This window comes from Dasypus novemcinctus, chromosome 10 (genome assembly GCF_030445035.2).
Source record: "Dasypus novemcinctus isolate mDasNov1 chromosome 10, mDasNov1.1.hap2, whole genome shotgun sequence".
NCBI lineage: Eukaryota > Metazoa > Chordata > Mammalia > Cingulata > Dasypodidae > Dasypus > Dasypus novemcinctus.
Window position 1 is genome coordinate 101,180,124 of NC_080682.1, and position 15,749 is coordinate 101,195,872.

The 15,749-nt window shown below is 36.3% G+C and overlaps 1 protein-coding gene across 1 annotated transcript; it reads left to right on the forward strand.

Annotated features, from left to right (window-relative positions):
• Positions 1-14,584: 14,584 nt before the first annotated feature.
• LOC101421824 (olfactory receptor 52B4-like) lies at positions 14,585-15,529 on the forward strand. The gene has a single exon (XM_004476755.2). The coding sequence runs from the start codon at positions 14,585-14,587 to the stop codon at positions 15,527-15,529; it is 945 nt and encodes a 314-aa protein (XP_004476812.2).
• The last annotated feature ends 220 nt before the right edge of the window (positions 15,530-15,749 follow it).

Consider the following 15,749-nt stretch of genomic DNA (forward strand, 5'->3'; position numbering starts at 1 on the left):
AAGTCACAGGGATATTCTGTGACTACATATAAAGTATATTTGCAAATACATACTGAAAACATATTTCCATATGAAAAAAATTGTATATAAATGTTCATTGCAGCAATATTTCTGATAGTCAGAAAGTAAAATCAATCTAAGATGCCCCTCATCTTATGAGTGGATAATAAAATATGTATATCAATATAATTGTGGAAGAAGGGATTGTGGAATGACTGCTAAGAGGTTTGAATTTCTTTGTGGGGTGATGGGAATGTTCGAGAATTAGGGGAAAGTGATGGTTGCACAACATTGCGAATATATACTAAAATAATGAATTACACATTTAAAATAGTGAATTTTGTTGTGTCATCTTGCTGCACCAGCTCACCACATGGGCCAGCACTCCTGCACGTGGCAGCATGCCTGCACATGGGCAGTTCACAACAAAAAGAGGCACAGGGCAGAGATAATAAGAGAATTGGCAGACCAGGGAGCTGAGGTGGCACAAGAGAATGATCGCCTCTCTCCCACTCTAGAAGGTCCCAGGGTAGGTTCCCAGGGCGACCTACTGTGAATACAAGCAGACACAGAAGAACACATAGCAAATGGACAGAGAGCAGATTATGGAGGGAGGGGAAATGAATAAACAAATAAATAAATAATCTTTCTTTAAAAAATAGTGAATTTTGTGGTGTGAATTATATCTCATTAAAACATTGTGAATTTGATAAACTCTTCAACCAAAAGGCAAAGATTGTCTGCAAATAAAAACCCAACTAAATGCTGTCTACAAAATAACACACTAGAGATTCAAAGGCACAAATGCATTCAAGGATAAGGATGTGAAAATGCAAACAACAATCCTAACACTGTGGAAGTAGGTATATTGCCATTAGACAAAATAGATTTTAAGACAAAAAATATTACTAGAGATAAGTAGAGACATACCATTAAGAAAAGTCAATATATCAGGAATTTGCAGATATTATGAATATATGCCCCTATCAACAAAGTCTGAAAATACACAAAGAAAAATCTGGCAGAAATGAATAAAGGAAGAAATTATTATAATCAGAGATTAAAATACTCCTCCCTCAATAAACAATAGAACATGCAGATAGAAAATGAATAATGATGTTGAAGACTTCAACAATAGTACAAACTACTTGACCTATTTGGTATTTTTTGAACATTCCACAAAATGGTAGCAGAGTGCACGTTCATTTTAAATGCACATAGATAGAAAAATGTAGACCATATTCTAGGCCAGAAAACAAATGTTAATAAATTTAAATTGAACTAATACAAGGTAGGTTCTTAGACCAAAATGGAAATTATATTAGGATGCTGGTTTAAAGTTGTGTGGACACCAGAAAATATGCTATTGGAGTTGTCCTGGGTGGTACTGCAGGGACAGTTGCTGGGCATTGTATATCCTGCCATGGCCCACTGGGTGGACTGGGGGAAAGTGTAAACTATAATGTACACCATTATCCATGTGGTGCAGTAGTGCTCCAAAATGTATTCACCAAATGCAATGAATGTCCCATGATTATGAAAGAGGTTGTTGATATGGGAGGAGTGAGGTGAGGGGGGTGGGGGATATATGGGGACCTCATATTTTTTTAATGTAACATTTTAAAAAAATAAAGAGAAAAAAAATTAATTCATTCCTTGAGGGAGAGCCCATTGTAAGTAGAATCTTAACTTCTTAAGGTGTGAGTCACTCATTGAGGGGGATATGATCCTCTTATTGAAGTCCTTAATGGAAGAATGAATTTCAGACAGAGAGAAAAGCCACAGAAGCAAGAAGCCAAAAGTAATGAACTTGGGAAAGGAGAAACAGACATGCAGGTGCCACCACGTGCCTTGTCATGTGATAGAGGAGTCCAGGATCATCAGCAGTATGACTTGGACATTTTTCTCAGCTTCAAAACTATAACTTTGAAAGTTAACATTTCCCATTGTTAAAGGCAATGCATTTCATAGTATCTGCTTGAGCAGCTAAACAAATGAAAACAGCTAGTAATCAGTATGGGAAAGAAACCTGGAAAGGTTCCAAATATTTAGAAATTAAACAACACACTTCTAATTAATCCATGGTTCAAAGAGGAAATCAGAAGGAAAAGTAGAAAACATTTTTAATTGAAAGAAAATGGAAACAAAACACACGAAATATTGTGGGATGCAAGTAAATTAATGATTAGAGGAAATTTTAAAGTTGAATGTTTACACTAGGGAAGGAGATGTGGCTCAAGCAATTGAGCTCTCACCTACCACATAGGGGGTCCCAGGTTTGATACATAATGCCTACTTAAAAAGGAAAACAACTACACAATGAACAGACACAGCAAGCACAAACAACAAGAGGGTGGGGATAAATAAATAAATAAATAAATAAATAAATAAATAAATAAATAAATAAATAAATAAAAAAAAATCTAAAAAAAGAACGTTTATACTAGAGGCTGGTTCTGGGAAAATGGCATCAGAGTAGAACTTGCTTTCACCTCTTTTAAGAAAACAGTGGAGGAAAGGCCGAAACTGTCCAAAGCAGCTACACTGGGTATCTGCAGACCAGGATAGTGCCAAGTGCATCATCCAGGATGAAATGAGAGAGACAAAGAACCTGAAATGAAAAACTGTTAATTACTTTCCACTACAGCAGGGAAAGGCAACCATAAGCCACTCTCAAGGCAAACAGCCTTGATAAAATCCATGGTTGACTGCAGCAGACTGAGAAGGGTATGTGTATTTTCCTCCCTGGGGAAAAAAAGGAGAGTACAGTGGAGGACAGAGTGTGGTTTCCCTTCAGCGAGTTTAAACAATTGACCCCAGCTTTTAACACTTCCTTCTAATTGGCTTGGAAACAAAAGCAAGTGGAAGTTGGAAGAGATACTTCTGTGGAAAGGTATGTCCAAGAGTGCTATCTGCTGGCAGTCCTGGAAAGTGAAGGGAAAGAAAAGTTTTTAGGAATATCTTCGGTCCCTATCCCCAGGCTCTCTAATCTGGTCTGTGCCGCATGAATGAGTCCCTGACCCTGTTTTGATAACTTAAACAGAGCAATTATAAGTTTCAGAATAAATTAACCAAAACCGAAGAAGAGCTATGAAATAAAACCATTAGGCAAGAGAAATTGACCATCAGAGTAAATCCATCAACATAATCAGCTTCCTGCACCTCAGCAAAAAATTTCAAGCCATACTAAGAAATAGGAAGACATGGCCAAGCCAAAAGAACAAAATAAAAATCCTGACAAAACACAAATTTAAGACAACTAATCAGTGATGTTTACACAAATCTCCTAAATCAGTTCAAGGAGTTGAAGGACCTTATAGCCAAAGAGATAAAGGATATTAAGACACCAGGTGAGCGCAAAGGAGAATTTGAAAGATTGCAAAGAAAAGTAACAGACCGAACGGGAATGAAAAGACTCAGTGGATGAGATTAAAAATACCTTTGAGGTATACAACAACAGATTTTAAATGACAAAAGAATGGATACATGAATTAGAAGACAGAACATCTGAATTTGAAAAACCAGTAGGCAGGCAGAGAAAAGAATGGAAAAACTGACCAAGAAGATTTCAGGGAATTGGATGACAGCACAAAACAAACAAACATGTTATTGGTGTCCTGGAAGGAGAAGAGTACAGAAAAGAGGCAGGAAGAATATTTGAAGAAACAATGACTGAAAATTTCCCAACACTTATGAAAAACATAAATATTAATATCAAAGAAGGACAACATACTGCAAACAGAATAAGCCTGAATAGACCTACCCTGAGACACATACTATTCAGAAAGTCAATTGCCAAGGATAAAGAGAATTCTTAAAGCAGCAAGAGAAAAGCAATTCATCACATACCAGGGCACTCAATAAGATTAAGTGCCAATTTCTGATCAGAAGCCATAGAGATGAGAAGACAGTGATATGATACATTAAGATAGTGAAAGAAAAACTGCCAATCAAGAATTCTTGAACTGACAAAAATGTCCTTCAAATATGAGGATGAAGTTATGGTTTTCACATATAAACAGAAGTTGAGAGAGTGCATCACAGAGACAAGTCTTACAAGAAATAGTAAAGGGAGTACTGCAGTCTGAATGGAAAATATAGGAGAAAGGGCCTGAAGAACAGTGTAGAAATGAAGATTATTAGTAAAGGTAACTAAAAGAGAAAAAGATAGACAATAGTAAGATAAGACATATCAAAGCCAAAGGACAAAATCATCAAAGTTAAATAATGCCATTACATTAATAACATTAAATGTTAATGGATTAAACTTCCAAAACAAGACATATTGACAGAAAGGAGAAAAATATATGAGCCATCTAAATGCTGTGGACACAAGTGGAGACTCAACTTAGATGCAAGGACACAAATGGGTTGAAAGTGAAAGGTTGGAAAAAGATATTCCATGCAAACTTTGAATAAAAAAGATCTGGAATAGCTGCACTAATATCAGACAAAATAGATTTTAAATGCAAAATGGTTGTAAGAGACAAAAGAAGGGCATTATATATTATATAAAAAGGGCAATTTACCAAGAAGGAATAATAATCATAAATATCTATTCACCTAATCAAGATGCCCCAAAATTCATGTAGCAACACTAACAAACAAAAGGGAGAAATAGACACCTCTACAATAATAGCTGAAGAATTGAATACATCAATCCCATCACTGAATAGAACATCTAGACAGAGGATCAAGAGGGAAACAGAGAGCTTCAATAATGTGATGAATGAACAAGACCTAACAGACATGTATAGAATATTGCACCCCAAGAGAGCAGGGTATATTTTTTTTCTCAAGTGCTCAAGGATCTTTCTCCAGGATAAATTATATGTTGGGTTAAAAACCAGGTCTCAATAAATTTAGAAAGATTGACTAGACAAAGCACTCTTTCTGGTCATAATGGAATAAAGCCGGAAATCAAAAACAGGAAGGGAACATGAAAATTGCAAATATATGGAGATTAAAAAAACACACTCTTAAATAGTCAGTGTGTCAAAGAAGTCACAAGAGATGTCAACAAATACCTCAAGATAAATTAAAACAAGAACACAACGTATCAAAATGTAGGAGATGCGACAAAGGCAGTGCTGGCAGGGAAATTTAAAACCCTCAATGCTTTTACACTCAAAAAGAAGAATAAGCTAAAATCTAAGACTTAATTGTATATCGGGCAGACCTAGAAAAAAGAAGAACAAACTTCTTTTTTGCCGAAGGAAAGAAATAGTAAAGATCAGAGCAGAAATAAATGAAACTGAGAACAAAAACAAAAAAAAAATAGAAATCTCTTAGCCATAAAAACTCATTTGTATGTAATATCCCCCTTTAGTCAAGGTCTTTTTCCAAATGCATCACTAGTTGGTGTTTGGTAATAACTCCTTAGTTCTAGGGAGGCTCATCCCCATGCTGGAGGGAAGGTAGTACATTTATATGCTGAGTTTGGCTTAGAGAGAGATGACTTTTGAGCAACAAGAAGGCTTTCAGGGGGTAACTCTTAGGCAATAAAATACTAGGCTAAGTTTCCATTTCACAGGAACAAGGTTCACAAGCACAAGCATCGATATCAAGGGCCTGGAATAATGGTCTGTCCTCCTTCACTAGACACTGCCCATGTACTCAGGGGATTCTTGCTGCTATCTTAGAGAATGTAACAGGACTTCCCAGGATGGGAATTCAATATTCTTTCCGTTGTTGTGTGGGTCTCCACCCACCAAGATAATGCCCCATGACCACTTGAACACATTCATATGTGATAGAGCCTTGCCCCAGGTGCACCTCTCCCCACACATCCCACCATAACTCACATCCTGCACCAGTGGCCACAACTGGCACCCTGCACCAGTGATCCTCACCTGCCACAGTTGCAACTTTCTGTGATCCAAAATCTCCCCAAAAACAAAACCAAAAAAATTACCCAATAAAAGTATTAAGAAAATTAAACAATAATAATTTAAAAAAACAAAATATGAAAATGAAAAAATATATATAAAATAAAATTTAAAAATTCTTGAGTGTCTTTCATTGCTATAAGATCTGTTGTCTTTTAGGTACAATGACAATTTCTCCCATGTGTTCCCCCACTGTCATTTTGGTTTTTTGGATTTTAGTTTTTTGTTTGTTTTTTGGGTTTTGTTTTGTTTTGTTTTGTTTTTTGCTTTATCTTCAAAGAAGCTTTAGGTTATAAAAAAGTCATATAGAAAATATAGGGGATTCTCCTTTACCCAACCCCCCTCCTTCTCCCACTCTTTCCTGTTAATAACATTTTATATGGCTATGCTACATTTGTAACAATTGATGTACAAATATTGAAACATTGCTACTAACCATGGTCAATGGTTTACATTATGGTTTACATTTTGCACGGTATACATTTATAGATTTTGACAAAATTTAAAATGTCCTGTATCTGTCACTGCAAGATCATGCAAAACAATTCCATTGCCTTAAAAATGCCCTCCCCCTTCCCTTGGAAACTATGGTAACCAATGTTCCAATTTTTGAAGAGTCAGGTTCATAGTTACATGCAATAATATTGAGGGTTTGACATATTGCTCTGTGTTCCTTTATTAAGCACCGCCTAAGTTCTCAAGAGATTCTTGCCCTTCTCATTGAAAACATAACAGGACCCCAGGATGGGAGTATATTTTCTTGTTTATTGTGTGGGTCTCTACCCACTGAAATAACACACTATGGCAATCTGAACACCTATATTCCGCAGAAGCATGCCCCAGGTGCACCCTTATCCTGCTAATCACCCCCCCCCCAATGCCATGCACCAGTGACCCTCCCCTGCCCTATATGCCAAAAGAACATTCCCACCATTTTAGTATTAACCATGACCTAAAAATTCCCAGCGTTCACCTGTTTCTTCTTCTAGCCCTCCCCCCACTTCCATGGATTGTCCAACGCAGCACCCTCTCACTCCCCCTCACATTCCAGCATTATCAAAGGAACTCAATCACATCACTGTATACCTATCATTACAGAGGTTACACTAATGCACCTTTCAGCAGGATCTCATTGACTGCCATAGTAAACAGAGCCTCAAATAGCACAACTCCTGAGGGCTCTAGAGACATCTAGACATTATATGCAGGGTAGAAAATCTCGGGAATTTGGCAGTTTGTCAATGGCGCTTACTTTGGAATACATGCTCCCCAGTGTAAGAGAGTTAGATTCATTTATAGTTTCCCTACACATGGCTATTCTGCCTTTTTATTTCAACCTATAATTAGCACTTACTCTTTAAATACATGCCCCAGAGACTTAAGTCTTTGGTCTGTTCATATGCCAGTTGAGCCGTAAGTATCAGCATAGTTGCAACACCTACCCTCCAGTTCATTTGCATGCCCAGGACAACTAACGAAAGGATGATGATGGACAGCATCCATCCCAAAAGACAAAGAGTATCTACAACTACAAGGAAGACCACTCCATCCATCTGTCCCATGGATCTGAGGCCGTCTCAATCAGATGCAAAGTGGGCATCACCATCCCAAAATCCACAATATTGAGGAATCACAAGGGGCGAAGTGGAAGAAAATATATATAACTCACATGTCAGATTTTTAAAAATTGTAGCCCGAATAAATTACTAACCAAAATTCAGTAATAAGAAAACAAGCAACCCAGTCAAAAATGATCAAAAGATTTGAACACACACATCTCACGTAAGGAAAATAATCTCATGAAAAGATGCTCAATATCATTAGTCATTACGTAAATACAAATTAAAAACACAATGACTTGTCACTACACATCTCTTCTAATGTTAATGTTAATTTTTTTTTAATCTAACATTTTATATGAAAATACCAAGTTCTGACGAGGATGTGGAGCAACTTCAATTCTCATTCATTGCTCGTAGAAATATAAAATGGTACAAGAAATCTGGAGATCAGTTGGGCAATTTATCCTATGTAGAGCAACCTCACTCCTTTTTAGCTAAATGAAATGACAATTTATATTTACTCCATAACTTGTATATTAATTTTGAATAGCTTTATTTGTAATCACCAAAACCTGTGAACAACCCAGATGATCTTCAACTAGTACATCCACACAATAGAAAACTTGCTGCTAAGCAATTAAAAGGAACGACATGGATGGATCTTTAATGTATTACGCTGAGTGAAATAAGCCAGACTCAAAACCCTACCTGCTGTATTAAAATATTCCGGCAAAGCAAAAATGTTGGGACAGAAAATAGTACGTAGCTATGAGGGTTAGTAGGAGCGATTGACTGCAGTGAGAACGGGTGTGTTTACAGGGTGATGGGATTGTTCTTTATCTTTTTTTTTTTTTTCTTTTACTTTTCAATGTGTAATTCTTTTATTCGGTAAAAGGTAACAAAATATACAGAACAAATCTTTCCCTTTCTTTAAGCTAATATTACAAATCCGTGTATAAATACTGTACCCTACAGCTGATCGTGAATTACATACAGGACCGCACCGCCGGCCTCGGCTTTACTCCAGAGCGGCCTTTCTGCGCAGTCGCAGTCATAACTGGGGGGTTTGTCCTCTGAAGTGAGTGGCTGAAGGAAGGCAATCAGTGAGATGTTTCAGAGCTATTTCTCAGAATGATTTTCACCCGTCAAAACAAATATACAAATATGGATCCTTCACGGAAATCAGGAATCAATCAATTTGAGCTCTTTTCAAATAATATGGCATGGAATCTAAGCCACCGTGTGGTTTTCTTGAATTATACGGAACCTTGTATCTCACGGGCAGGACTGATTATCCTTTTTGTGTGATAGTAGTTGCGTGACTGCATGTGTTGAAACTAAGGAAGTGTTAACTAAAAAGGGCGAAATTTTCTGTACGTGAATTTTATCTTTAACAAGTGGAAAATATATCATTTAATTCAAAATGCCAGATCTTAATTTTGCTTAATGCTATCTCATTCTGTTCAATTTTGGGGAAACATGAATTAACCCAGAATCTATAAACGTTGTATTTTCTTAACTTTTGTGCACAAAAAAACCACATATGCAATCTGAACAAAATGCAGCCACATTTATATATACAGAATAATTCGTCAAGAATAATCTCTGTTTGGTACAAAAGAACATAAAATATTGTAAGGTTTTATTAATAGTTGTGTTCACATCAGTATTACTTATACTATCAATCATCTGCAAGTAAATATTCAACAAGCGTCCACTACCCTTCAATAAAATACAGAACACCCATCTAAGAGCATACGTAATTGTTAAATTTAATATTTACAGTTTTTATGCCAAACGAAAATTTTTGCTATATTATATTAATTTTATTGAGGCATAAAATACTTACACAGTATATAATATGTGAAAATAAGTTTAATGACAAAATATTTTCTAATAATGAATTATTATGTTCTTTAGACATGATTATTAGTCATTACTTCATTAATTATATTTTGTAATTGATACACACTTTTGAAATATTAAATATAAACTTTGAAAGTCTAAAAAAAGTAGAAGAAAAAAATAATAGTATTATTCCTTGACTAATTTTGAAACATTGAGATCATAAATAAAAGAGGAACACTCAAAGGGAAAGTCTAATAATTTGATTTCATAAAATTTAAGGATTAATGTATAACTATAACTAAAATTAGAGGACAGACACAATGATAAAATACTTGCAATAGCATTACTTTTTGAAAAGTGAAAAATTTGAAATATACTAACTGCCAATAATTATAATGTATCAGTAAATTATGGTTTTTCTATGAGTTGCCATATTTTGCAGTCATTAGAAATTATGTTCAAAACATTATAAATACTTATATCATAAATCTATGTAGAAAATATTGTGGTTTCAGATATGTAAAAGAGATTAAAAATTAAAGAGAAATTAAACTGGACTAATATTTGTTGATATGCTTCTTTATATTTTTTGTTATTTCCAATTATTTTAAGTGACAATTTCATAGTTTTTGTGATTTAAAAAGAGAACTATGGTGAACATTTTCATTCAGTACATACTCTGTCAGATGATATAGGAAGCAATATATATATACATATATATATATATATAATGATGAGCTTTCTCTTGATTGTGAAAACAATAAATAAATAATTGCCATGGTGTGTGAGAAATTCTTTTTAAAGGGTATACATGGCTATATTATATAGGGTACATCCTTGTATGATAAAGTGGAGCAGACAAAATGAGAGCAGAGGTCTATATTTTTTGGCATGGGAATATGGCCAAATTAATTGCGAAGTGAGAAAGGTACATTACAGAACAGTAGGTGAAATATGATCCAATTTTAACTTATATCTCTCTGCATACAAGCACCCTAGTTCCACCAACAGATGTATGGGTAAACAAAATGTGGTTATATACATATGATGGAATATTATTTATCTGCAAGAAGAAATGAAGTCAGGAGGCATATGACAACAAGGATGAAACTTGAGAACATTATGTTCAGTGACATAAACAAGACACAAAAGGACAAATATTGCATACTCTCACCAATATGAACTAAATATGATGAGCAAACAGAGTTAAAATTTAGAGTATAGGTTTCTGGGAGACAGAATGAGAGTTGAGAAGGGAGACTTGATGTTTAAGCCTATATAATTTTTAATAAGGTTAATTTCAAGTGTGTGGAAATGGATAGAGTTAATGGTAACACATTATATTGAGTATAATTAAGACTGCCAATTTATAAATATGATTGTGGCTGAAAAGGGGTAGCCCACAGACATAAATATCAATAGAAAGAAAGCTAGAAGATAACATAGGTAGAGCATAACATAGTGAACTCGGTGGTGGATAAGGACTGTGGTTAATAGCACAAAAGAATGTTCTTCTATGAACTAGAACAAATGTATGTTGCTATTAGAAGGTGTTAAGAATATGGTGATACCTGTGAAAAATAAAATTAATGTAACTTACAGACTAGCATTAATAGTAATAGGTAATATTGCATCAATGGCAAAGAAGATACTGTATCAATGCAAAGGGTCAAAAATGGGGGTATAAAGGGGTAAGGGACTTTTTCTTTTGAAGTAAGGGAAATGTTCTAAACCTGACTGAGGAGATGACAGCAAAACTCTGTGATGAAACTGAGAGCCACTGAGTGTACACTTTGGATGGATTGTACAAAGTTGGGGTCTGTATAACACAGTATCCCTGTGGTGAATGATGGACTGTGGATAACAGTACAAACATGAGAATGTTCTCTTATGAACTATAACAAATATACAATAGTAGAGCATGGTATTAATAATAGGAGGAAATCCGTTAAATGTAAGCTATGGACTACAGTTAGCAGTAATAGTTTGATGGTGTTCTTTTATCATTTATAACAAATATTTCACAACAATGCAAGGAGAGGTGAGGTAAGGGAGTGCTGTATATTATGCAGGATTGTTTTGTAAGCTCACAACTTCTCTAATAAAAATAAAATAAGAATAAAGATAAAGAAAATACCTTGAACAGAGTCAAAGGAGACAAGCACATAGAATACAAATATACCCAAAATCATCATGACTTCGGTGTTCTACACACTTTTGTGCAAACATTACGGCCTTAGGCAACAAGTTGAAATCATTATTTTTGCCTCTAAAATTTGTAACCTTTGAAAACTCCAGAGATAAATATTACTTCAAAGTAATCCTTTTCATGAAAAACAAACTTTAAATATCATTTTTACATAGTAAGCATAAGCACTAATATTCCTGTTGAAAATGTGTTTGTTACTCCTTACGATAGTCCAATAGTAAGGCTGTTAGGGGAAGAACCTTTTGTATCAGAGCATATGGAGAGAAGCAAGAGGGAAATGACTCAAGAAGTGCTTAGGGTGGGAAATGTCACAGGACCCAGCCTATTTGGAAGGAACGCAAGGTGTTTGGAGGCAGCTCTGTCCCTGGAGCCCATAGTATAAGAGCATCTCTCAAGAGTGATAATAAAAAGGATAAATAGCCAGGCTTTCTAGTCCCCAAGAAGCTTGCTCACATCCACATTTTATGGTTGTTCCGGAAGGACCAGCCTGAGGTTAGTGCATGAACTAGACGTGTGGGGGTGGTTGCTTCCCAGATCAAGGTAAGGACTGGGCTGCTGTTAGGTCATCATATATCAGAGGTGGCAGGGATCTTGAAGCATATTGATATATGTATCACTATATCATAGTACATCACCTTTCATAGGTGAGAAAACTATATTTGGTGAATCATATTGATATACACAAAGAAGAGTATAGATTAGAGGCTATACTTTGGTCTGTTATAGCAGATGAGGACAGTGAGGTCTGGGAAGGGATGCTGAGGGGATGTGGCTAGATGAAGTTTACAAATGGCTTTTAAATAGAGAAAGCAATCCAGTAAATGAGAGGTGCCTGAATAATTAGACTAGGCATGAGAAACAGAAACATACTGCCTTAGACTGCAGACACTTTTTGGCAAAATATGAGGGGATCCCTTAGAATGACAGGGATCTGTGTTCAGCTGTGCCACGGAGGTCACTGGAGGAGTCTGTGGGAGGGTGGCATGGAAACTCAGGTGATTTAAAAAATATTTATGAAGGAGGTGGAATTTGAGTGGGGCTATTAGGATGAATTTTGATTCATCAGTCAGCCCTACAGGCAAATTCCCAGCCCATGAACTCCCCACATTCTCTCACTGTCTCTGATTATTAAAAAAAAAAAAAAAAAAAAAATCCCGTTATTCTCTTTCCTAAAATAACTGGCCATCCATCAAAAGCTTCTGTAATCTGCTTTCCGCTGAATTCTTGTTTTTGCTTATCTTTGTCTTTTCTGGCATTTTCCCTCTGGCCATTTTTCTTTCCTCCTCAGTTCTGTGGGGAACACGACTGTCCCCTTTACCCAGGGCCATCCCACTTGTCTTCCTTTCTGTCCACTCCTTGTGGGAGGAAGGTCACCCTCCCTGGGGACAATTTTCTCACAGAGGTGCCGCTTTCTGCACACAAGACGGTTCTCTGTCCCACGGCCAGCTGACTCTACTCCCTTGACCAGTGACTATAATGGCAGGACAATTTCTTCCAGCACTTAGAGAATGGTACAAGGAGAAGATTTTACCTTCCAAAAGGAAAATTAAGGGCACCAAGATGGGGAAATGGGAGTGATAAATATAATATTAATGAGAATCAGATGTATCTTAACTACTTAGGTCAATATTTTAAGACACACTTTCATTTAATATACTCAGAAACCCAAGAAAAAGAAGAATATAATTGTTTGTCTCCATTTCTTGATATAATGAAAAGAGGATTGGACATGGCTTTTTTCAATAAAAGGTGTCCCCTGAACCCACTCCATCTGGAATATTTTACTAAGCCTTTCTGCTTACATATCCACTTTGCTTTCAAAGCACAAATCCAATTAGGACTCAAGTTCTGGCTAAAACACTGTCACTGCTCAAAATATGCTTGCAGAATGATTAAGTTAATGAATGAAGGAATATATGCCAAGATTAAGTAATGAAACTCCACATGTATTTCTGTCTGCAGAAGGAATTTCCAAACATTAATCACTTCAAATACTTTTTTCTAATTTCAGTAATTTCTATTAATACCTTAGTCTCTAAGGTGTGAAAACCAGGAGTGCTTCAACTCAGGCACTGTCAATGTTACCTCCTAAAGGCTCTTAACTCTTTCTTATATTAGAAACTGTATTTGATGAAGTGAGAGAAATTCAAATCTCATCCACATTAATAGGTTTGTGGCATTCAGCAAGTGATTCAAATAATCTAAGTCTCACTTTCCTTATCTGTGAAATATGGATGAAATTCACTTCCTAAACTACATATCCATTCCATGAATGCAAAAATACATAAAGTGCCTCGTACATTATGTTCAATAAAGTTGGAGGAATAAAGCAGATGTTTAATGCTTATTAGTTTAATTACCCTGTGAATAGACTGTATTCACATACATTCCATTCCTGCAATACCTTACAGTACTTAGATTATAGTCTCTTCGGTCAATTACTGTTGTGCTAAACCTCCAGAGGTAATCTTTCTAAGCTAGAGTAACCATTCTAAATACAGGCTTCAGAACATTTGATGGCTGTACCCTTTGTAAGGGATGGAATCTAAGTATCAAATTGTGACTAAAGCCTTTCACAATCAGCACAAATCTTCCTGGACCATCTCCTCCTCTGTCTCTCTCCAACCATCCCTATGCACCAGTCACAGCTGAAATTGATCCATAAACATACTGTATAATGATCTGTATTCCCACATTATCTTATACTGCTCCCCTCTCTGTTAGTTCCACATTTTATGACTGATAATTCAATTTGAAGGTCAAGGTCAAGTATCATCATGATACAGTTGTCTGAGATAGACTTAACATTTTTTGTGTAGCTATAACATTTTTTGTAGCAGAAGCACATGCAATCATATCTGATTAGTTGGAATACATGTATCTTTCATTAGATTGCCATTGATTAAAAGTCAAATACAATATCTTTCATCTTTGTAGGTTCCTTATAGTTTTCATGTTCACAGTTGATTTACAGTGTGGAAAATACCAAAAGTTCATAATGACTTCTAAAGAATGAACCTGTATTTTCATCCATCACTGTGAATAGCAAGTGAGGTCCCGGGTCATCTGCTCCAGACATGGCTACCTTAAACCACACTGGGATCAGCCACACTGTCTTCCACTTGCTGGGTATCCCCGGTCTAGAGAACCAGCATATGTGGGTTTCCATCCCCTTCTTCATTTCCTATGTAACTGCCCTTCTAGGGAACAGTCTGCTCATCTTCATTATCTCCACAAGGAGCAGCCTCCAGGAACCCATGTACCTCCTCCTCCGCATGCTGGCAGGAACAGACATTGTCCTTTCCACATGCACAGTACCTCAGGCTTTGGCCATCTTCTGGTTTCATGCTGGGGAAATTTCCCTGAATTGTTGCATCACTCAACTCTTCTTCCTTCATTCCACCTTCATCTTTGAGTCAGGGATATTGCTGGTGATGGCATTTGACCGCTACATTGCTATATGCCACCCACTGAGATACACCACTATTCTTACACATGCCCTGATTGGGAAAATTGGAGTAATCATTTTTCTGAGAAGTTATGGTACAATTTTCCCCATAATATTTCTTCTGAAAAGATTGACTTTCTGCCAAAATAATATCATTCCACATACTTTCTGTGAACACATCGGCTTGGCCAAATATGCTTGTAATGACATTCGAGTGAACATCTGGTATGGTTTTTTCATCCTCATGTCAACAGTGGTCTTAGATGTTCTGCTAATATTTGTTTCCTATGCACTGATTCTCCATGCTGTCTTCCACATCCCTTCACAAGATGCACGTCACAAAGCTCTCAACACATGTGGCTCACATATCTGTGTCATTATCCTGTTTTATGGACCTGGAATATTTACAACACTTACTCAGCGGTTTGGACGCCACATTCCACCTCATATCCACATCTTACTGGCCAATGTCTGCATTCTGGCTCCACCTATGCTGAATCCCATCATTTATGGGATAAAGACCAAACAGATACGGGACCTGGTGATTCATGAATTATTTACAAAGAAGACATAAATTAAGGCAATGTGATGGTTAAGGTCTAGCATCAATTTAACTAGGTTGTTTGGCCATGCAAGTTGTTTGGCCAAGCAAGCCCTAACCTGACTGTTACAGTGATGGTATTTTTGTGGATTTAAATAATCAGTTAGTTGATTGCATCTATGGCTGATGACATCTACAATAAACAAAAGAGATTGCTTCATCATGAGACAAGTCTTGTCCAGTCAGTTGAAGA

Coding starts and splice junctions, on each gene's coding strand:
- LOC101421824 (XM_004476755.2), top strand. CDS start 14,585: ATGGCTACCTTAAACCACACTGGGATCAGCCACACTGTCTTCCACTTG.